Source organism: Pseudopipra pipra, chromosome Z (genome assembly GCF_036250125.1).
Source record: "Pseudopipra pipra isolate bDixPip1 chromosome Z, bDixPip1.hap1, whole genome shotgun sequence".
Classification (NCBI taxonomy): Eukaryota; Metazoa; Chordata; class Aves; order Passeriformes; family Pipridae; genus Pseudopipra; species Pseudopipra pipra.
This window is the reverse complement of record NC_087581.1, coordinates 23,319,776-23,343,947: the sequence shown is the minus strand read 5'-3', so window position 1 is coordinate 23,343,947 and position 24,172 is coordinate 23,319,776. Positions and strand designations below refer to the sequence as shown.

The 24,172-nt window shown below is 36.1% G+C and overlaps 1 protein-coding gene across 5 annotated transcripts in view; it reads left to right on the top strand.

The window, feature by feature from the left end:
* TNPO1 (transportin 1) overlaps positions 1–24,172 on the top strand; it is a 69,499-nt gene that overhangs the window by 33,020 nt on the left and 12,307 nt on the right. For all 5 annotated transcript variants that reach the window (XR_010426995.1, XM_064643059.1, XM_064643058.1 and 2 more), the window contains 15 exons: positions 1,683–1,832; positions 6,791–6,897; positions 7,892–8,025; positions 10,465–10,546; positions 11,251–11,373; positions 11,810–11,928; positions 14,348–14,408; positions 15,054–15,222; positions 16,721–16,873; positions 18,018–18,243; positions 20,887–21,058; positions 22,433–22,519; positions 23,294–23,401; positions 23,579–23,737; positions 23,831–23,918. Coding sequence is in view for 4 of the 5 variants with exons in the window: in XM_064643059.1 (XP_064499129.1) it covers positions 1,683–1,832; positions 6,791–6,897; positions 7,892–8,025; positions 10,465–10,546; positions 11,251–11,373; positions 11,810–11,928; positions 14,348–14,408; positions 15,054–15,222; positions 16,721–16,873; positions 18,018–18,243; positions 20,887–21,058; positions 22,433–22,519; positions 23,294–23,401; positions 23,579–23,737; positions 23,831–23,918 (1,938 nt within the window). In the remaining variant the exon portion in view is untranslated. The remainder of the gene's footprint in view (positions 1–1,682; positions 1,833–6,790; positions 6,898–7,891; positions 8,026–10,464; positions 10,547–11,250; positions 11,374–11,809; positions 11,929–14,347; positions 14,409–15,053; positions 15,223–16,720; positions 16,874–18,017; positions 18,244–20,886; positions 21,059–22,432; positions 22,520–23,293; positions 23,402–23,578; positions 23,738–23,830; positions 23,919–24,172) is intronic.

Here is a 24,172-nt window from a genome sequence, read left to right as displayed (position 1 = left end):
GAATTTAAATTTTCTTATACTGTAAACTAACACTTTCTATATAGAACATTCAGATTTCTCTTTCAGCATATTTCAGAACTAATACCAAGTTACTCGTGCCCTTGGTTGAAGAAACAAACATGAATCTGCTCCACTATAAATGAAAAATCTAAGCTACTCTTCTCCAATTCTTCCACTTGGCCCAGTAACTTAGAGAAAGTTCAGTGAAAAGAACTGAAACTGTTGCCTGAACTTAAATTCTTGCTTGGTTCAGGTCAATTCTAGCTGCATTTTTCTTATGGTTCACACTGTGTAACACTTACCTGTTAACACTGTTTAAAGATTTTTTTTTCCTTCTCTCTCTAATTATTAATTTAACAGATTCAATAGAATAGCTAATTTCTGAAGGAATTACTGTACTTAATTTTCTAAAAAGATTGAGCACTTTATTTCTGTGGGACTAGAGGGTAGCGGTTTTACTACATAGTCCCTACATCATTTCTGTATCTTACTATGGTGAAAGCAGGTTTGTCATCAGTTCCTTACAGTATCAGTGTTGCAGCAAGCTAGTCAGTATAATGAAAATGTCTGTCTTCTGCTAACTAATGTCTTTAATGAGTCTTCTATATCCTGTGACTTCAGATATATTTCTTGCCTATATGTCTATTCAAAACTTTTTCTTAAAATGTAGAGTTTGTAACACTGATATTCTGATATTGAATAAATAGGAAAAGTGTATCACAGAATATGCTGAGTGGGAAAGGACCCACGAGGATCATCAAGTCCAAGTACTGGACCTGCACAGGACACCCCAAGAATCACACCATGTGCCCAAGTTCAAATGCTTCTCGAACTCTGTCAGGTTTAGTGCTGTGACCACTTCCCTGAGGAACCTGTTCCAGCGCCCAACCACCCTCTGGGGGAAGAACCTTTTTCTAATATCCAACCTAAACCTCTCCTGACATGACTTCAGGCCATTCCCTCTGGTCCTGTCACTGGTCACCACAGAGAAGAGATCAGTGCCTGCCCTTCCTCTTCCCCTCATGAGGAAGTTGTAGGCTGTGATGAGTTCTCCCCTCAATCTCCTCCAGGCTGAACAGACCAAGTGACCTCAGCCGCTCCTCATACAGCTTCCTCTCAAGGCCCTTCACCATTCTTGCTGCCCTCCTTTGGACACTCTCAATAGCTTTACATATTACTCGTACTGTAGTGCCCCAAAACTGCACACGATATTCAAGGTGAGGCCGCCCCAGTGCACAGCAGAGCAGAGCAGGACAATCCCCTCCCTCGACTGGCTGGTGATGCTTTACCTGATGGCCCCCAGGACACAGTTGGCCCTCCTGGCTGCCAGGGCACTGCTGACTCAGATTCAACTTGCCATCAACCAGGACCCCCAGGTCCCGTTCTGTGGCAATGCTTTCAAGCGTCTCATTCCCCAGTCTATACATACATCTAGGGTTGCCCCATCCCAAGTGCAGAATCCAGCACTTTCCCATGTTGAACTTCATATGGTTGGTGATTGCCCAGCCCTCTGAATTGTGTACTCTGAACCTGAAAACGTTTGCTGGGTGTAGCTGCAAGGAGAGATAAGGGAATGAAGATTAATATCTCTATATAAGCTTTAATCTTTTTGCATTGTTCTGGAAATCTGCTTTATTCCTGTGAGCTGATTGAAGGTTGACTGTAATTACTTTCTGTTGCAGATGAGCCAACACGTTCCTTGAGTGGTCTTATCTTGAAGAATAACGTAAAAGCACATTTTCACAACTTTCCAAATGGGGTAACTGACTTCATTAAAAGTGAATGTCTGAACAACATTGGTGATTCCTCCCCCTTAATTAGAGCTACTGTAGGTAAGTTTGCTCTTATTACTGCATTCTTCATACTGAAAATGTTACTGATATGGGTGAGAGCTGCACTAGTGACATAAACAGTTATTAAACTCCTAAAAGTGTTTGCTTCTGATAATTGTCAGATTTTAATGAGGCATTTCACCATATTTTAGTATTTTTCTTTACTGAGAATATAAAAAGTCACACTTTTGATTCTTCTTATCTTAGAATTGATACAGCAATTCAGTTCATATTTCGTGAAATGTAACTGAATGTAAGTTTCTTTGAATCTACTAAAATTGAGCTTGCTGCCAGCTTCTCAACCTAAAAATGGGAATAAGGTAAAGGTCTGACTTAATTATTCCATTACTCTGGTTACATCGAGGAAACACTTCCTTTAGTTGATTTCCTGCACCCCACTGCCCATATGCACACAAGTGCACATCCCTTCAGGGAATCATCGTACTATGCATAAGGCATTCACATAAGGAGGTTCTGTTCTTAAATACCTTCTGTCAGAAAATACTAGATAAAGTGTGGTGTACATGGAATCATAAAATGGTTAAGAGACCTTAGAGATCATCTAGTTCCAGTGAGAAGTTTCTTTTTTGTTACACAATTTTCTGATTTTGTAAATACTTTGTTTTGGTATACATCTTTCATAAATTGTGTATATTTGTATTATTTTAACTTATTTCAAGGTAAAGTTGGTTTTCTGTCTGCTCTTTGAGAATATGATTTTCTCCAGTATTGTAGTAGTTTTCCTTTTCTGCTCAAAAACTAGAAAAACATAAAATATATATTTGAATACTCTCGAGAAAATGGGTATGGATGTCACTTCAGAAAGAAACTCAGCTTGTATCGGCTGACTCCTTATAAAATAATCTATCAGTTACTGTTCCTTTAGAACCCTTTGCTTTTTCTACAGGATTCCTTCTAGAGAAAAATACTAATTTCTTAGCTTTTTCCTGCTGTCTTGTTACTTGTGAAGCTGCTTTACAATGAATTTTATTAATGGTCCATATTTATTAATGTTCCATAATGTTCCATATTAGTGTTCCATGTTCCATGTCTTTGAGTGGCAGGTACATTTGGATTTCAGGTTGTAGAAGAGTCACTCTTACTTGTTTGTTCATAGGAGTTTTCAGTGGAGTACAGTGAAGCTGACTAAAGAAAATATTCTAGTTCCACTTGGATTGCTGTCTTAGGTTTGTTTGGTGACGATCTGTGGGGTAATTTTTTGAGGGAGGCAGGGATCGTTTGTTTTCAAGCAGTTACTGTTTAGTTTCTCCTGGTACAAAGTGCTTGTGGATTAGTAGCTCAGTTATTGTTCAGCTTTAACTGATCCTTGCAGGGATTTTTCATCATATATGAACTCTGAAGATGGTAGCAACTGATGAACTATATGCTTGCATAAGCTGTTTAGCATGTGCATTTTGCTCTCTGTTTGAACTGTTGGATCTCTGGAGCTCTCTCTCTCAGTAATGATGTTGGTCTGGTACCTGCTCGTTTCTTGGTACTACTTAGCTGTAAATATATTACTACCTACCTAGACTGCCTTCTTAGCATGAGTTGACATGTGCAAGTTAGAGCTGCCCTTTTTGATGAGTATTGGCTTTTGCAGTTTAAGCACTATCAATTTAATGAACCAATTGCAAATAAGATCTCAGGCATTCTAAGAGCAAGATGAGTAAGTACATCAAAATAAAGAATCAGAGAAGATTTAATGCAGGATTCGCTCTCTGGTCTCCAGCATCTAGTACTAGCCAGATGAAAGCTGATACCTTTTGGCCAAGACAGAGGCAAGCTGATTAATCCTGTCCTTCAAAGTCACTTTGCTGAGGAGAATGAGCATGGTAATAGAGTTGACTTTAGAACTGTGACTTAGAGACCAAATGATAACTGCACATTATTGCATCCTTACTTAGCTTATCCTTATTTTAATCCCCAAAGGAGTAACAGAGTGTAACTTCTCTGTACTGTGTGGTACAGGTTTTAAAACCCTGTGTGCTGATCTTGAAATATGCATTCAAGTTCAAGCTGCATTTATGAGAACGCACAAATTTACCAGGATATAATTGCATCTCTTTTGGAAGTACCTGCAACTGTTCTTAAAACTTGCTAAGGATTCTAGTCTAAGGCATGACCTTAGTGGTAGCTCCACTTAAACACAAGCAGGAAAAATAGTTTGAGCATTTAAGACTAGTAGTAGGACTGAAGAGCTTCACTGCAGGAGGAAATTGAAAGCTAATGATTGCCCTATGAGGGGAAATTTTGTTATGAAATTCAGCTTTTAAGAGTTAAGGAGTTCAGAAATCAACTTTAGGAGCTACAGGGGCTCCAAGAACCACACTCAAAACCCCAGCCTTCCCCCCTGTCCTATTATTGGCATAAAAGTAATGAAGCATAGCTGCTTTTTCTTTGTGTTAAATTTTTCATTGTAGAATTGATCCTGTAAACTGAGGTTACATGTAATTGAAACAGTGACATAAAAGATGTTGTCAAAACAAGTAAGCTTATGTTTTTAACTATTTCTGACATCCCTCTGGAGTTTGTTCTCTTGTGTATTTACTGCTTAATTAGCCCAGTTGCTATATTAGTTAGATTTCACGTTTGTCAAGTGAAATATCAAAAGATTCTGTAATACTGTTTTGAAGTTAATTACAAATCAAAGACCATCTTTATAAAGACTTTCAGTTTCAGCTTGCTAACCGTGTTGCTTAGTATGCTGGTCAGAAGGAAGGGCCTTGTCTAGACCAAACCTGTCAAAAAGCTTCAGGCTACTAAACTGATTTATTTCTTTACTTTGATTATTCTCTGATGTCCATATTTCTGTACCTGAAGTGTTGCAGAGAAAGCCATGAAAGTGTTGGTCTTTTCTCTGGTGTCTCTGTTCCCTGCTGGCCAAATGAAGCAGAAGGTGTGTAGGGAAAATTTCGCTTTTGGAAAATGATGCTTATTGGAAACCGATGAACATTCTTTTTAGCATGAACATAAGTCCCTGAAACTTAGTTTTATGTGGCTGCTTCCTGATTGTTCTTAAAACCTTTTGCAAACTGTCAAATGCTATAACAGTTGCCTCTCTAAGTTCCTGGTAGTCCAATATTACTCTCTTTTTTTCTTTGTCTCTACCAAAGTGTCTCTTTAACATTTCAAAAACACTAGCACAGTGTTAAATGGCTTTCCCACAGATCTGTATGGAAAGTTTGTAATGGCATGTATGATCTGAACTGCATATATCTCTGTTGCAAGGGCCAGTGGCCTCAAGTCACTTCTTGCCTATGCATCTGGAAGTATTTCCTCCTAGTTTGTCCTGTTGCTGTCTGGAATAGGCCTTTTGGAAAAACACTGAAAGTAGGTTTTGAATTCAATAGTTTCCTTCAGCTGTGAAAGCTTGGACATATTACAAATGTAGCCAGACCATTTATCATCTTCTGAAAACGCTTGTAGACCTTGAAAAGATCTTCAGCCAACTCTTTTCCTAAAACTACCTATCCCTTTGAGGTTTGTAATGATTTCTGTCACATGTTAGTCCAGAGGAGGTCCAGGAATTTCATTCTTACGTTTGTTTCTGAACTTGTATTACATGTACAAACAAACTTGTGCCAGACCTAAGTTAAAGAGACAATTTTGCAAATTAAGTGCTTTGACTAGGAGGCAAGAAAGTTAATTTATTTTGTTATTTTTATAAAAGAAAAAGAAGTGGTTAAGATCTAGCATCACTAAGATAAGTATTTTCTATTAATGCATCTGGTGTTCTTTACAGGATGATAATATTCAGGAAAAATGTAGTTTTTTAAGACTCCATAGATCTCATAGGCTTTTGGGAATCTTTTCTATTCAGTTGCAGTTATGAAGAGAACTGTACACAAACTACTTCTAGAGCTGTAAAACTGTATTTGGCTTCTGTCTTAATTTTTGCGCTTTGTCTGTGTGAGTTCTCCAACCTGTTGCATCAAAGGAAACATGATGCAAAATATTGTTTAGTTGCTGTGTGTCCTGTCCAGAATGTCCTTTGCACTGTGATGTTGTCCTGTATTCTTGTGTATTTAACAAGAATTTTAACATTTTATTCCAAAGAAAAATGATACGTTGTGATTAGCTCAATGAAAAAAGCTTGGGAAGCTTTTTCTATCACTTTTCACTTGAGAGATTACTGGCTGTAGTAGTATCAAGTTCTTTTATGTTCATACTCCTTAGCAGTAACTTCCAGTAGCAGAATGGATTATGCTACCTGTTTCATTTTGCATTGAGGCAAAATGAACTCATACAAACTCAGTCCTAGTTTTATAAGCTGCCTTCCCTGTTCTTGTCACCTAATTAGTTTTTCCTGGGATTTCTGGAAGCAGAATTAGTGACTCTCTGGGCTGACCTGTCTGTTTGCTGGATCTCACAGCCCATAACTGGATGACTTGCCTGTGTTTAAGCTCTTTTTAGGCATCTTGGTCTTAGAATCTGTCCTTAATATTCTATGTAAACACAGTAGAGTTGCGAACACATAACTTAGCACTCGGTTGTAAATTTATTTGACAGATTGGCACATTGATGCTTTTGTATCATCACAAACAAGAGGTGACTTGAAGTGGATACTCTATATTGAAGGTCCAGACTTGCACAGTGTTTAGTAAATTTAGAGCCAAAGTTGCCCTGCCATGTTTTTAATTATTATTTTATATACATATATATGTGTATAAATGTTGTAAATTATTATTTCCTCAAGTGAAATTACTTTGTGCTTGATTTCTAATGTCTGAGCCCTTCATGGTAGCAGGAAGGAACAACCCACCTTTGCTTTTCAAAGCCCTTCAAGTAACATGTGCAATTAAATGTGCTTCCTTTTTTTATGCATGCCAGTTTTTAACAAAACAAGAAATCTCTTAAGTCCTACAATATCTGAGAGGAGAAAAATAAGAAAAATTGATATGAACAATGTGAAAGTATGTGAGATCTCATTTCCTTCATTATTCTGTTTCCTTTAGGCATTCTGATAACAACCATTGCCTCAAAAGGGGAATTACAGAATTGGCCAGAACTCTTGCCAAAGCTTTGCAGCCTGTTGGATTCTGAAGATTACAATACCTGTGAGGTAAGGAGATTTATAGAAAATTAAAGAGTATCATCTGAATTTGATTATTTTTATCTCTCTTCACAGAGACTTTGTATAGGTATAGTATTGTGTGCATTTCTGTGTGTCTTTATACGTGTCCGTGTGTTCTCCTTGGGGAATAGTGGCTCAGTTTGATACTTTCCTCTCTACCTGCAGTCCATGTTCTTACTGTTCATTCAAATGAATTTAGGGTTTTTGCATAAAAGCAGAATAAGATTTGCATAAAAGCAAATAAGATAGTTGGCGTATCTCAGCTGAGAAGTGTCCTGAAGTTACTACTCTTTTAGGCATCATCAGTGTCATTAAGTTGACCCTGAATTTTCTCTTACATAAAAGTAGAGTTCATTCTTATTGTAACTTAATCTGGAAAAGTGATCTGTGATTGCTTGCCATTTGAATTACTTGATACTCTCCATGGAAGTGTATGAAACATTTTGTATAAAGTGATCCTCAGAGATGACTGATGGTCCAAGACACCATGCTGTTGTGTAGTGTTTTAGTGGTGCTTTCTCTCAGAAAAAGAAAAAAACGCTTGAAAATGGAACTCAAATTGAGTGTCATCTCTGTTTTGCCCCATAACAAATCATGAAAGGAAATACATTTATATATCTAATTAAATTGGATACTCCTGCCCCATTCTATTTATTTATCAAATAAGAGCTAGCTTTTAAACATTTTTTAAAATATGATTGAATAGATGAGCATTGAATGCTAAAACTAAAATTACGACTTATCTATTACTGACTCACACAGCTTGAGAGCTGGCAGATGCTGGTTTAAATAAAATGCCTTTAAGGATATTTCAGTTTAATCCATATTAAGTTAGCTGCATTTACAGTGTTAACTAGCTACATATACTGTGTCGTGCTGAAATTACCTATTGTATACAAAGTCTGAAATTTGGTGTTCTTCAGAATGTGAAAGAATATATTTATTTATTTGTTTGTTTACTTACTTATTTATTTTTAAACAGGGTGCTTTTGGCGCTCTTCAGAAAATATGTGAAGATTCTGCTGAAATTTTAGATAGTGATGTGTTGGATCGGCCACTCAATATCATGATACCTAAGTTCTTGCAGTTTTTCAAGCACAGCAGTCCAAAAATACGGTAGGTTTATATATTGTGCTTACAGTTACCTGTAGACTTTATGTTTAAATTTTATTTACATGAGCAGCAAGGCTGCTATTTTGTAGAGCTGTTTAAAACCTGCTTTGTTTTTTTTAAATAACCCTGCAGAGATCGACAAAGATTCCATGCATCAGTAATTTCCATGTTTGTCTGCTTGGTTAATGGAACAATCTCCCCTCTCAATAATTTTGAAAATCAAATTGTTTCCTTAAAGTTTTTGCATATTATTATGAAAAATTCAATGCTGGGGTTTGCACTTAATATTCTGATTAGAAATAATAATTTTGCATTCCTTTTGTAATGGCTTCAGCAATAGGAGAGTAAAAATTCTTTTGCTGACAAAAGTTTCTGAGCTTTGGTGAAAAAAGTTCTGCTTTTAACTGAACTTTCAGCTGAATCAAATTGAATGGGCTCATCATCTTTTCACTGTAAAACCATATTAAATCTCTCTAAAATAACAGCATGGAAGAAAAATTCCAGAATTAAATAGTTATTTCTAATATTCATTACAAAGAACAGTAGCGAGAGTGCCTCTGCTGCAAAAAAAGCTAACGGCATCCTGGGCTTGAGTGTTGCCATCTCGTTAAGGAAGGTGATCCTTCCCTTCATCTTCCAGATGAGGCCACACCTGAAGTACTGTGTCCAGTTCTGGACAGTTCAGTGTGAAAGAGACATGGATATACTGGAAAGAGTTCAACAGAGGTCTGAGGAAAGGCTGAAAGAGCTGAGACTCATCAATGTGTGTAAATACCTGAAGAGAGGGAGGAAGAAAAGACATGTCCGGGCTCTTTCCAGTGGTGCCCAGTGACAGAACCAGAGGCAGTGGCCACAAACAGAAACTAAGAAGGTTCCCTCCGAACATCAAACCCACCTTTTTACTGTGAGAATGATCAAACCCTGGCACAGGTCGCCCAGAGAGGTGATAGAGTCTCTGTCCTTGGACATATTCAATAGCCAGCTGAACATGGTCCTGGGCAACTGGCTGTAGGTGGTCCTGCTTGAGCAGGGGGGTTGGACCAGATGATTTCCAGAGATGCATTCCAGCCTCAGCCATTCTGTGATTCTTAGTGATTCTGTGAAATGTGTTTTTAACTCCTGTTTGAAAATTACATTGAAAAATTTGGCAACTTGGAGGTGGCAATTCTTTATTGCCAAGAGTGGTAGATAGTGAAGACTTAAGAGGAAGACTATAACTTAGAATATATCATGCTACGATTCTGATAGGGTTGAGAAATTTACCTATAAAAGATGCACACTGAGAATAATATGTAATAAAGTGTGAACTTGGTCTTGTGGAAAGATAAAACTTAGTAAGTTTCACAGAATATTCTGAGTTGTAAGGGACTCACAAGAATCATCAAGTCCTGCTCTTACATGATTGGCCCATACAAGGATCAAACCCATGACCTTGGTGTTCTTAACATCATGCTCTAACCAACTGAGCTAATCTCATAATCTCCTTTCTGGAGCTGGGAGAGATGGAGAAAACATGCTTCTTTCCTTACTACATTATACAGTGTCTCACTTCTTTCTTATGCTGCAAGGTTCCTGGCTTTGAGGCTGTTAAACCAGTTTCAAATTTAAAGCAGGCTACCTGCTGACCCATAGCCTAGTTTGAGTACATAGTGCTGTGGTATGAAAAGGACTAGTAGTGTCAGTACAATAATACCTTATATTTAAATCTATCGAAAGACAACTTTTGAACAATGTTTTATGAGACAGTCTTCCAAGAAATGTCTGAACAGAATAAAAGTTTAGAGCTACACTAGTAAAAATACTGTAAGGAATCTTCAAAGGGCGTTAGAGGTAGTTTTGCCTTGTGCCTCTGCTTTGAGAATTTGACTTTTGTGTCTGAGAATGAAAAAGACATGTAAGTAATGGCTTTACATGAAATGGAATAGAATAACAATGCTTTGTTTTTTAGAATATTTCTACCATGAGTATGTATCCTACTACGAGTGTGGGTTTGTTCTAAGCTATAGTTACATTGTTGACGCATATTAGTCTCACTAAATTCTAAAAATATTGCAAAGGAAGTTGCATACTTAGCAGCGAAGAAGGTCTTGCTTAAATTTCACCATGTTGACTTGTGTGGAATTATTATCTGAGAAGATTACAATCATAATATAACCAAAAAGAACATCATTACATACTGTTCAGAACAAATGTGCCAGCCATAGTCATCCTGCCCTGTTTTCTTTTTACTGAATAGTTTATTTTAAAATATTTATTAGGTATTTCAGAGTATAAAACAGTATTTAAAATGTGGTTTAGTATTTTGCTTGGTTAGACTACAGATATGTAGATTTATTCTCTCTTGCCCTTAGAAGGTATTTGTTTAATGTTTTTGCTGCCTATGTACGGTTTAAAAATGTTTTTAATTCATGAAAATATGTATTTTAACTGTTCCATTTGTAGGTCTCATGCTGTGGCTTGCGTCAATCAATTTATCATCAGCAGAACTCAAGCTCTTATGTTGCACATAGATTCTTTTATCGAGGTGGGTGTGTATTCTTGGTTGGAGTTAAGTCAAGTGACTATCTGATTTATCAGGAGTTTTGAACTGTGTTTTACAGCCACCTCTGCCCCTAAACTCCCCATTTTTGGTTGCCCATTCTTAGTTTCAGTCCCCATGGATTGAAGTTCATTCTGTATGCTTGTGCTCAGAGGTAACCACTCAGTAAGCCCAAAAAATAGACTTATTTTGAAAGATGTTTCATTTTCATAAATAGGGTAAGCTCTTGCTGTGTAAAGGTGGAAAAGTAATGACAACGGTCTGTCTCTTACCTGTCCTGGAAAGTGCATGTCACTGGGCCTGTTTGTCTGTCTGAATACTGCTACTAAACAAGGATGAGAAGGATTCTGAGTTATCTGGACTATTTGATTTGCTACTCTTATGTACTGACACAATTCTCTGTTTACTGATAGAATTTACATTTAGAAGAAAAAAAATAATCCAGGAAGTACTGTTCTTGTGCTGTTGTTAATACTACACAGTGTCATGGTTATGTGTAAAATATGTTGGGAGTGTGAAGAGTTAATTTGAGTTAATACATCTTTAAGAAATAAAAAAGTATTCTGAGGTGTGGGGTAGGCGAGTACAGAAGTACATATTTGCATACTTTAGTTTGCCAGCAGTGTCAATTTTAATAGAAATTGAACTTGATGAATAGAGGCTTTTCAACTGTTACGGTTTCCTAACAGAATCTTTTTGCACTGGCGGGTGATGAGGAGCCTGAAGTACGCAAAAATGTTTGCCGTGCTCTGGTAATGTTGCTGGAAGTTCGGATGGATCGCCTTCTTCCTCATATGATTAGTATAGTTGAGGTGAGTTTAATTTTCTAGATTGCCTGCAGATTCCCCTGTTTGGTATTGCAGAAGTATTAACAAATAAAACCATTTATCAGAACAGCTATGTTACACTTCCTTCAAGACTGCGATTGCAAAAATTTCTTTTTACCTAATTGCCAACTTGACACTGTGTTTGACAGGCAGTGCATATGGCAGTTGTTTATTCTTCTTTAAAATAATTATCCTGGAATGACTGGGATCAAAGTCAAGGCATTGCTTGACCCTAAATGAGAAGATTGTGTTAAAAATCTAGCACTGGTGCTGGTACTGCCCCAGTTTACATGTTGAAGCTGTCACTTTTTTGGATGTGTAACATAACAAGGATAAGGCATGTTATTTTATATAGCTGGGGTGCTCTTTGAGCTACTAATGAATAAGTTCTAACTTAAATATTTATTTTTATATTGTGCAGTACATGCTTCAAAGGACCCAGGACCAAGATGAAAATGTGGCTTTGGAGGCTTGTGAGTTTTGGCTGACTTTGGCTGAACAGCCAATTTGTAAAGATGTATTATGTCGGCATCTTACTAAGTAAGTATTAAGAATTACAACTCATTAAACTTAAAACTTCAGTTGACTTGTTCCTGGGTACTCTTTTATAGAGACTGTATCTAGCTTGCAGTATATTTAGACGAATTTTCCTATAGCTAGTTCTTGTGCATAGTATAATTGAAAAGACTTCTGAAGATTTCAGACCCTGTGAACTCCAGAAACAACTTAACTGTGTCACTGTAGTGCTTTACCTCAAATTTAATAAGCTGTTAAGCTTCCCATGGATGCAAAGATATGCTAACATGCACTTACGCTCAAATAAACGTCTGCACATGACATTACTTGTAATACCTTGTGTACCATGAACGTGTTGTCTTGACTACTGCTGATGTGGGCATCTCTGTGCAATGCTTCTATGTGCATAGTTGTGTAAAAAGTTCCTCGTTTTAAAAAGAGCATAAGACAACATGACATGACTTGGATTTAGGAACCAATTTTAAATCAATTACTATTGCAATTTAAACTTGAAGAAAGCATGTAGAATTTGTTCCTTCATACTTCTGCAGCCTGATAGTAGTTTAAGTTTCAAATATTAGTTTTTCTAACTTTCAAAAAGTTATCCTATGCCTCAAAATATAGAACGTTGATTGAATGGGAGTGAATATCCATGTGTGAAGTGTAAACACCTGCATGTCTGCAACGGTGCTTGTAACTTTCTCCAAACTAATCTGAAGTCTTCTACAACAGGAAATTAATTCTTCAGTGTTGCCAGCAAATGAATGTATGCACTTTTCATGTATGCACAGAACATCTTTGAAATTAGTAAAGACTCTCAAGATTTTGAATGGAAGAACAGAATGACAGACTGAAGGGGACACATTCTTCTCAGCAAAAATAAGGACTGTAGATGTGAAGTAAAAAAAAAAAAAAAAAAAGAAGGGAAATTCCAGTTTCTATAAGCAATGAAAGCAGAAAACTGATTAGAACACGGCACTGTAGCAGAGAAGGAATAGAATTAAAAACAGGAGAACCAATGTTATGAGAAATGATTTTTAAATTTTAAAATGGTCTTACTTAGTTTCTAGTTTTGTAGTTCAAAAAGCAAAAGAATGATAGCACCGTTCTTGAGTCCACCTGTTCCCTTCCCAACACACATTATGTAGTTAATGACTGCAGTATATAACTGTATAATTATACAATATATAATATATGTAGCACCAAGAGTTAATAACTATTAGTATTAAACCTCTTTTGGCTACATGAACATTGACACTGCAACACCATCATACTGAATTTTTAAAGAAAACTTTTTAAAAAAAGCTTTAGAAGCTTTTTCTAGACAAACAATTTAATAAGAATAATATTACATTTTTTCCCATGATCTTTTAATGCCATGTGTGTTGAAGGCAGGTTTTTTTGGGTGAGTTCTCTTTGCGTAGGGAGCTATATAAGTTTGTCAATACTTGATGATAATCTTAAAATTTTGTACACTAAATTAAAAGTGGGACAAGATTTTCTTAAAACATGTTCATGTGATATCTAACATCTTGTTCCATTTTATGCTTGTAGCCTTTCTTATAAAACGGATACTTCACAAAGTATGCTGCAGAAAAGTCAATGAATTAGTGATAATGTCTATACTTGCTATTCCTTCATTCAAAGTTTAGAACATAATGTGCCAGTGCAATGTGTGAATATTAGTGCAAGCCTTGCACCTTCAAAAACAATCATCCTCAGCTGCAGAATATAGCAAGATTGAGTCTGTCACTGTTGCTCGGTCATCCACTGTCATTAGCTTCTTTTGGCTTGTAATACATATTTTTATGGATTTTTTTTTGTTGTTGTGATGAATGTGTTTCTATGTGAAATATTTTACTTTTTTCCCTTAGTACTTTTTTAGCTATACATCTGTATGGTTGGAGTCCCATAACCATAACCAGTTTAATAACGAAATAAAACCTAATACAGATTAGTCAAGATTTCTGCAATGTTTGGGTCTTGTTTTACTGAAGTAGTCACAAAGGACTTAATGTAGTTAGGCTTCCATATTTAAGAGTAATGAGGTAGAGTCTTCATCCACAAGTAAATGAAGTGACAAGTAGTATTGAGATAAGTCAAGAGTCACCTTATTATGTATATTATAGGAGTTGGAATTCTTACTGAAAACCTATAGATGTAATTTCTGAAAGGTGCTTCAGAATAAATTCACCAGTTGTGCCAGCTGGCTACTTCTGTTTAAAAGTTTGTAATTTAAAATTAACACTTTTTCTCATTACAAAGTATTGCATAATTTTATGACATGGAGCTTGGTTCAGGTACTAGCTTTTGTTCAGGTACTAGCTAAGGTTTTTCTTTTGGTTGGGAGGTGAGGGTTACAACCAAAATTATGGTCTGTATAGCTGAAAACTGGCTTGCTTTTTTATGTGTTATTTTAACATGCATAAATATTTCTTTGTAGGCTGATACCTGTGCTGGTAAATGGTATGAAATATTCAGAGATTGATATTATTCTGTTGAAGGTGAGTATCAGTTTCATTTAATCTAGAGGAATAGCTGGTTAGCTTCTGACTTATAAAGCAGAATGATTCAGATCAGAATGGGTAGATCTGGCCTACCATCTGTTCAATGGAAAATTAGCTTTCTGGGGCAAGGTATGCTGTTCCAAATACTAAATACAACTGCTGCTATGTTTGTTGGAAAATAATCTGTGGCTCTCCTGCTTTGCCCCAGTCACCGCTTACCCAATTTAGGCAGAGCTGGGATACTATTACCATGAACTACTTCAAGAATGCAGCCTAAAAAAATGTTGAGAATTAGTGCTAATGGCTTCCAGATTGAATACATGGCTTTTTTCATGACTGTGTTTCAGAATATGTCTGTGTACCAGAATTTCTCTATTATTTCTTTCTGTTTCATTCCCATTGAGTAATTTTGTAACAAGAAGGATACTTTGTGGGTGAGAGTATCTCTCTTGCTTGTATCTTCTGTCCTCTTTCTGGTAAATTCCTTCCGAGAACATAGGAGCATTGGCATTTTGATAGTTAGGCAGCTCAAGTGGGATGTGAGTCTTATATACTTACAAAGTCTTGGACTAAAACTACATTGTTAACTTCCTTGAGCAATATGGTTGGACTAGTTTATCTGATAAAACAATTTGATGACAGGGGGATGTTGAAGAAGATGAAGCTATTCCAGACAGTGAGCAGGACATAAGGCCTCGTTTTCATCGTTCAAAGACGGTGGCTCAGCAACATGAAGAGGATGGTATTGAAGATGATGACGATGATGATGATGAACTTGATGATGATGATACTATTTCTGACTGGAATTTAAGTATGTCAAAGTAACGTGTAAAATATTTTGAAATAGATCAATTTGCATAATACAGGAACCACAGTAAGAGAAGTTTATGTGTAGGAATACTGAGTCTTTGTTTTTGAATACAGAAAGAACTATCTGCTGACATAATTGGTCGATGTGTTGGAGGGGGAGTCTTTCAAATGACACTTTGAATTTGTAGCTGCATTGGCAAAAGCTATCCATCTGAAAGCTTATTTTTTAACTTCAATATGGCAGGTTGAGCTAAAAATATTTAGCTGATGCAATTCAATAGAACTTCTGGACTTAGAATTTTAATTCTATGAGATAATAAAAATCATGTATCACCTGTTTAACATCAGTTAAACGTTGATCAGTGGAGCAAGCTTAATAATGCTTTCTTTAATTTCAGTCTTCTCTCTAATATTGATTTGTGTTTTGTTTTGGGTTTGTTTTTAATTCCCTATGTGACCATGCTACTACCTATGGCCATTACTGGTAGTTCTTTATCATGAGAGGAATTTGCCTCTGACCAGAATACAGTACCATAGTTATGAAGAGAGGAGATAGCTGTGAGGAAACCAGAATTCTGGTGGCCTCTGTGTGTCATAGGACCTTTCAGCTAAGAGGCCATGTTGTAAGGAAAGAAAATGCCACAAACTGGGTTTAAGTTGTGAAATTTTGACAAATCTGATTTGAATATGTTTTGGAAACAACCTCACTGTGGAATAATGTTCTGATATTTGGACATAGCCACATTTTTTTTTCCCAAGGCCACAAGTTTTCACAACAGGTGAACATACCTTCAGGATTATGATTAAACAATTTAGAAATGTATCTGGAGAATTGTTATTGTTGTTGTTGTTGAAAATATGAGTGCAAATATGCTTGTTTCTGTAAAGCCGCATTTTGGGGAAAAAAAATAGTTTTAGGTTCCTAGTGCTGTTCTTGTCACTGCTGTAAATAGAGATTGCAGAATTAAATACATATTTTCTGAAGAAGATAGCTCAAATAAATAAGGTGCCCTGTGATGCACAGTTTTGATTAAGATGGTGAGAAGGCTGAAGTTGTTCTGAAATAGTGGCTTGGAAGAGAAATAGCAGAGCAATTTAGAAATCTGTGATGAGAAACGTTATCTGGATTTCAGAAAATTTTTGTTATCTAAAAATCAGGATTGTGTGCCCTATTTCTTATCCAGTGTTCTATATCTGACTTCCCATTTGAACAGAGAGGAAGCATCAGCACAGCTTTACAGTAAGAAGCATTGCTTACTGATGAGACCAGTGTGATCCACTGAGAGAGATTAAGAAGGAACTGATATTATAATAATAATGACTTTCAAAGATCTGTGGCTTTGCACCAGAGCACGGTGGATCACTGTGTTGTAATGAAATGGAAGTATCTTTCTTCCTAATGTACTGAGAATCCACTGGCAGCTCAAAATAAGGATTATATTGCCTAACTACAATTATTTGTATAATAAGCAGAGATTAACACTGTTAATTCCCTTCAGGGAAATGTTCTGCTGCTGCTTTAGATGTCCTAGCCAATGTATTTCGTGATGAACTTCTGCCACACATCTTGCCCCTGTTGAAGGAATTGCTCTTCCACCCTGAGTGGGTAGTTAAAGAATCTGGTATCCTTGTTCTTGGTGCAATTGCTGAAGGTAAGGCAACAGTGCATATCAGGTTACTGATTTTTTAATTGGTTCTAAAGCAGCTCAGATGAATTTACTTACGCAAACAAGTATATGTTCTTAGCTGGTTTAGTTTCAGTGATTAATCTCAAGATCTACTAGTAGATGACTGCAGTTATTTAATTGTTAATTTTCAAATTTATGCATGTTTGGGAGGCTAAATTGATTACATAATTTCTTTTATTTCTCCCTGTCTTAACTCTGCAGCATACAATTGCTGATCACTCACGAAATACTACCTTGATTTCGTAGAAGATATTTTTTTAGAAATGTTTTTCAGAAATGGAGAGGACTGCTCCTGTGACTTCAGTACCCTAAGCTGCCTTTTGTGGATGGTTCCCCAATTAAAATAGGAGAACTTCCATTCCTTTTTACTTACTTACAGTCTTGTTTGGCTTTTTGCCTGAAGTTTCAGCATCTCTGTCAGCATCTTTCGCAGGCCGAAGAAGTACATTTGGGTCCATGCCTGGATTATATTTCTTTTCCCACGGTGTCTGATAAACCTACTTTTTTTGTTGTTACTAGAAAACTTTTTACTTGGTTTTGATTTTAAGTCAAGCAAGTGAAAGTTAGTATTTCTAGCAAATCTCAGTGTATTACTGCCCTTGCTTACTTGAATGGTGTAGCTTTTATTGGTGGTCAGTATTTGTATGATATTAGGAAAAAACAAGAGGAAATTTAAATTTCTTAAGGATTCCTTTTTAATGTGATGATTTCTTGTCAAGCCATAGTCTCTATTTGTTTTCTTGCTTACTCTGAGTAGACTGATGTAGAACCTTCAAGCTTTAGAAACTCATTTTATTTGAATGTACTTGCTATATTACATTTAATAAAGCAGAATTTCTGGAGACTGAGTAGAATTGTAATAGAAAGCACTGAACTAAAATTGTAATAGAAATGAATATAAGTTTAATTGGACATTTTAATTATTGTTTATGTAAGGTTCCTTTTTAGGACTTTATATAAATTAGGTAGACTTGCTTTGTATATTGTGAAAATATCAGTTAACTTTGCATATTGTGCATAGAGCGAAAGTATGTCTCTTAAAGGAAACAGAAAACCATAGAACTTTTCGTTAATTCTGGTGCTGCAATAGCTGTATTTTTCCTTCTAGGCTGCATGCAGGGTATGATTCCATATCTTCCAGAGCTAATCCCTCACCTTATTCAGTGCCTCTCTGACAAAAAGGCTCTTGTGCGCTCCATTACATGCTGGACTCTTAGTCGCTATGCACACTGGGTAGTTAGTCAACCCCCAGACACATACTTGAAGCCATTAATGACTGAGTTGCTAAAGCGTATCTTGGATAGCAACAAGAGAGTACAAGAAGCTGCCTGCAGGTAAGCCAAAGCTTAAGCAAAAATAACTATCCATGACAGAGCTTTTTCTTCCATGGGAAGCTATTTTTCATGCCCTTATCAATGAATGCATGACTCCATTTCTAGCTCTTAATGTATTTCTTTCTCTTAAAATGGGGTAGAGGCAGCTGCTTCTGAAGTAGTCACAACTTTCTCCCAAGTTGTAATAACCTGAAAAAAGTTAACTTGTATTTCTCTTATCCACTTTGTTTTCAGAGTATATGAACCACCAACCTAAATAATTTATTGTAGTAAATTTGCTGTTTGTGATGCTTCTTTGTTTTCAATATATGATGTTTCATTTGTAAGAGATTTGGCTTTTTTTAATATGCCTATGAACAGATTGTGGTGGAAAACTATCCTATGGTTGGAGTACTGGTACTGTTTGTACTTAGCTCAGTATTATGGAAATATTTGAGTTATGATTATTTCAAAGGTTATTAACTTTCTCTCAAAGAGAGATCCTGGGAGATAAGATTGCATTCTTCCCCTTGTCTATTTATATTAAAAAAAAAGAAGAATTAATGGCTTCATTAGTGCACATAACACTAATGAAATGGGAATGGGTGCATCCCTTGTGCAGGTAGCTCATCAAATAAAATTTGTACATGTCAGTTTTTGTGAGACCAGAGTGTACACAGCAAACCTTTAAGAAGGTTTCTTCATAAAGCAGAGTTAGATCCTCATCTGAACAGATTCTTAACACTTGAAACATGTAATAATGATAGTAATGCTAAAAATGATGATGATGATAGCATCAACCCCCAAATATCAGTAGTGCCTAAGGACAGCGCTGAGTTCAGAGTTCTTGTGCTAAGCTTTGCACAAAAGGGGTGAATGTATCCTTGCCTGAGAACAGATACAATGAATTTATTAAATGTATTTAATAAGATTTGAGTATTAAACAGTGTTTCCTTTTTGTCTCCAAACCTTTTCAAGCCTTGGGCTAGCAAATTTGGGGACCTTTACTGTCTGTTCTATTAATTCTATTTAACAACAAAAACCAAAACAACCCCCCAAAACAAAAAAAAACAAACAAACAAAACAGCAAAACAAAGACAAAGCAACAAAACAACCAGTCAACCAACAAAAAGAAATCCCCAAGGAAAAGTACCCTACATTTGTTCGAAACATAGTTGAAAATCTGCATTTAGTTGAACACTGTGTTCAACTAGCTGTGTTGTAGTTGTTAAATAACCTCATGTGATGCTTATGAAGGATGTAAAAGGGGACATGGAAACAAAGTAATAAGAAATATAGAATAGAAATATTAAAAATAACAGTACATCTTATTTTTTTTTTAAAATAAAAGTTTGATATCAGGCCTAAAACCTGTTTTGAGATACTTTCTTTAGAGCACAAATTCATTAAAATTACTGTTTCAGCTAAAAATAAAGTGCCTGAGAAACCACTGTAAGGAAGATGTAGAGCCATTACAAGTCAAAACATTTACTAGCTTTCTAAATTGTGAGGAAATAAAATTAATGTTCTTGGACAGCAACAAAAAGCTGCATCTCAATAGTGACTAGTTGCACAGATTGTTAATGTCTACCAAATTGAAGACTGGTCATAGGACAGTGTATGTTTTTGTCACTAACTTCTGTGTGGTAGCAGATGTTCATTTCTGTATTATGGAGAAACTGCTCCTTTTGTTGATGACACCCAAAATGATACTCACTGAAAAATGTTTTCTTGCCCATGTTGTATGCCTTTCCAAAAGGATTACACTTCATAATAATATAATAAAATAATAAATAAAGAAAGAATGGTAGCCACTGAGTTTTGACAGTTCCATTGTGTTAAGAAAAAGGCATTTCTGTATTTGGCAGCATGCAAGTAGGGGATTGTTCACCTCATGCAGTGATGCATGCATTTTAGTACAGGGACAGACTAATAATAATCCTGTTGACATAAGCTAGGCCAATAAATCTTCAATAGGTCGTTTCTTTTCCTTTGCTTAATGTTTCTCTGAAGCAGCATCTCTAGTTTGTGCAGATTTTTTTTGTTTTGTTTTGAGTGTGTTTTCTTAATGCTGCTGTTCAAACAGCAAGCTGCAAAGTTTCCATGATGCCATGATGTGTGCTTTGACAAAGGCTGGCTAAAACAGTTCATCCTATGTATTTGCTTTTAGTTTCACATCTTTCTGTATCTGTTTTTCTACATAGTAACTGCTGTGAGTACAGGCTGATGTTTGTATTGTACTGGCATAACAGCACCAGGGTCTCTAGGTGCAGCTACAGTGTACATAAAGATAGTTTCAATTTTTAACTTAACTGCTTTTGTTATGGTTCCTTCTACTTAACAGGTAGTATATATTGTAACTTGAGTCCTAATGCTTTTTTTTTTTGGTGGAGGACCTCCTGTCTATACATAAAGGATTTTATGGCAGTATTTTAAAATTTTGTTCATTACAGTGTAAGAACTGAATCCTTATGGGTGCTTTTGTGTTCAATCAAAAAAGATCAAGGTTATCTAAGTAATATATATTTGAAAACATATCTTGGATGAATTTGAAGACTGAATACAGTTTTATGTTTCAACAGAAATAAATGAAGTAGGGCATTTTGAGGTTGTCTTGTTTGATTTTTTTCAAGATACTAACTGACCTGTTTTATTGTCCCTCAGTGCCTTTGCTACTCTAGAAGAGGAGGCTTGTACAGAGCTTGTTCCTTATCTTGCATATATACTTGACACTTTGGTCTTCGCATTTAGTAAATACCAGCATAAAAACCTGCTCATTCTTTATGATGCTATAGGAACTCTAGCAGATTCTGTAGGACATCATCTAAATAAACCAGTGAGTATATCTTATGTTCTGTAGAAGCAGTCATCATAATTGAAAAACTTGTTCAGTGTTATTTGTGGGGTGCTTTGCATGTTATAAACCAGAAATGCTGATATTTCTGTGTAGGTCTCAATAATACTAAATATTTACAGATAAAATACATAGACTGCACATATTTTTTCCACTACACAAATATTTGCCATTTTGAGTAAACAAATGATAGTGTGTGAAATGTGCTTCTCATCATGATTTTCTCCTTATGTTCAGAATTTTTCAGCTCAGAGGAGATACACATATCAATATAGATCACACTTTTTTTTTTGGTAACTGCTTTATAGCTAAGCTGCTCTGTATATGTCTCTTGCCAGTGAATTGGAGCACATCATCACTAGAAATTGCTATTTCAGAGTGAGAAAGGCAATTTTTTTTAATATAAAAACACAGAATCCTATGGTCAAAGCACAGATAACAGAAAGACAGATGTAATAGGGGGTTTTTTAGTGTACATATAATAATTAGTTGAAGATATATACCTGTCACATGTTTGCATCTTATGATGGTTGTTGAAACTTGTTTTATTTCTCTGTTGTGCTTCAAATGACATAGACACTCCAGATAAAAACTATTTTAGTTGTTTCTATGTCATTTTACTTGCTATCTGAGACCCCACACCATCAAAGACCTGTTTTTCAGTGTCTCTCTGAGCCTGGCCACCTTGACATTTGACAGTACCAGGAGGAAGCTAAATGGCAGCTCCTGAGGAGGATCTGACTTTCATTAGTCAGTTTGAATTTTATATTTTTGGGCATAGCGATATGTGTTGGCTCTTCATATACCTTCTGGGAGCAACAGCACTATAGAGATGCCTTGCTCAATGTCCTTGTGACTGTGGCTGCGCAATGGCAGGGAAGCCAGCTTTATGCAGAAGGGGTAAGTGCCTCCTTCTGGAGGCATAGGAAATTACTTTCGTCAGGGATGGTTAGTTGCTTGAGGAAGAAGTTTCAGAACTTGGGGGAATAGTGTTGTAGCATCAGGGCAGTGCAAGATGGCTGAGAAAAGCTGGTGGCAGATGCAGAGCCAGAATGTTTTCTTAGGCCCTGAGGCAGTCACTTAAAGTTCAGTAATCCAGGTAGCTATACTGAAAACAAACCTGCAGGAAGGGATTTTCCAAAGGTATTTATATGCTTTAGCAAAAAATATCAAGGCATAAATTGTAAATCCTAATATAAAAATACTTCTATGAATTTCAACAATGATTGAAATACAGTACCTCAGAGTTTTTTTTTTCTCTGAAGAAGTAGAATGTATTTCAGTTTCTACCTAACTTTAAATAAAATAGTATGCAGTTAAGTATTTTAGCAGCTCATGCATTTTCATCCCAAACAGGAGTATATTCAGATGCTAATGCCTCCATTAATCCAGAAGTGGAACATGTTGAAGGATGAAGATAAAGATCTCTTCCCTTTATTAGAGGTAAATGTTAAAAATTGGATATTTTTAGTCAACTTATTTAGGAATTATACTTTCTACTAAAGAGGTTCCTACTAGGAAATATGACTATAAAATCTGACAGTGTTAGCTATTTCCCATTATGAATAAAATATTTTGACTATAGTAAGAAAATTTTATGACTGAGGAACTGTCCTTAGGTTTAGCAGAAATCTTTTAGATTTTTTTTGCCATTCTGGAGTATTTTCTTTGATAGGATTATTTTAGGGAAAAAAATGTTTTATCCTGCTTTTATTCTTGTCTTCTCTCTCCTTGCTCTCCCTTCATCCCTCCATTAAAACTATTGTCAGACAAGCTGAAGGTATGAACCAGACCATGTAGTCTTATTCTCTGTACTTTCTGACTGTGAAGCAGGAAAGAACCTCTAGAAAATTAGTTTTGTAACTCTTAGGTAATAATAGGGCTTGTTCATGGACAAGATACTGCAGCTTAGTGTAAGTGCTGTCTGAAATTATCATAACTGGTTTTGTATGCATTTTCTTGGCTACCTCTAAGAAGATGCTGCTGCTGAGAAATTTTCTCAACGGATGTGTACAGGAGTGAGTAACAACTTGCTGATAGTTGCCTTGCCTCAGCTAACCAGTACTGCCTTTCTAGGCTGTGTTTACTTAATCAGTTACATATTGGTGTAATTAAAATCCTAATATCTTTTAAGTTACCTTTCCCGAGTAAAAGGCACTTCAGGAATGTGAGGAAAGGTAGTGACTGTGTTCTGTTTCTTCTTTTTTTTAATTCCAGTGCCTGTCGTCAGTTGCTACTGCCTTGCAATCTGGCTTTCTTCCATACTGTGAACCTGTGTACCAGCGTTGTGTAAATCTGGTGCAGAAGACACTTGCACAAGCCATGGTATTTTTCTATGACTATTCCAATGTTACTTTGCTAAACTAATGTATTAACTGCGTAAAATTACAGGTTTGCAGAGAGATTCAATATCTAAATGAATGTGCAGTTTGGAAACCTTTTTTTATGCATACCCCTGAGAAAATCTAATATAATTTGAAAATGTGTACTTATTTGTTGCAGTTACATAATGCTCAGCCAGACCAATATGAGGCTCCAGATAAAGATTTCATGATTGTGGCTCTTGATTTACTCAGTGGTTTAGCTGAAGGACTTGGAGGCAACATTGAACAGCTAGTGGCTCGCAGCAATATCCTGACACTAATGTACCAATGCATGCAGGTGAGACGAGTCATCTACTTGATCCAAAGATTTTCTTTATTTGGAGAATCAGAAACTCTTCTAGAATTGTAATTTTTTTCTTTCTCTCTTCAGGACAAAATGCCTGAGGTACGGCAGAGTTCTTTTGCATTGTTGGGGGATCTGACAAAGGCCTGTTTTCAGCATGTTAAACCTTGCATCGGTATGTTTCTTTTAGTATTAAACAACTTGTTCTACAAATTCCTAAGATGTTAGTTTAGCCATTGTTAAGCTCCCTGCCTGTTCTGTGGGTTGCCTTTTCATGGTATTGGACATTGTAATTTTCCTTTATCAACAATGGTCTGTGGTCTTTTGTCCTTTGAACTGTACATTTAGAAGACATGGTCCTATTTTTTTAGACAGTGCAAAAATTCTTCTTTGTCCTTTATTTTTAAAGCTTTTTTTGTTCTACTAGAC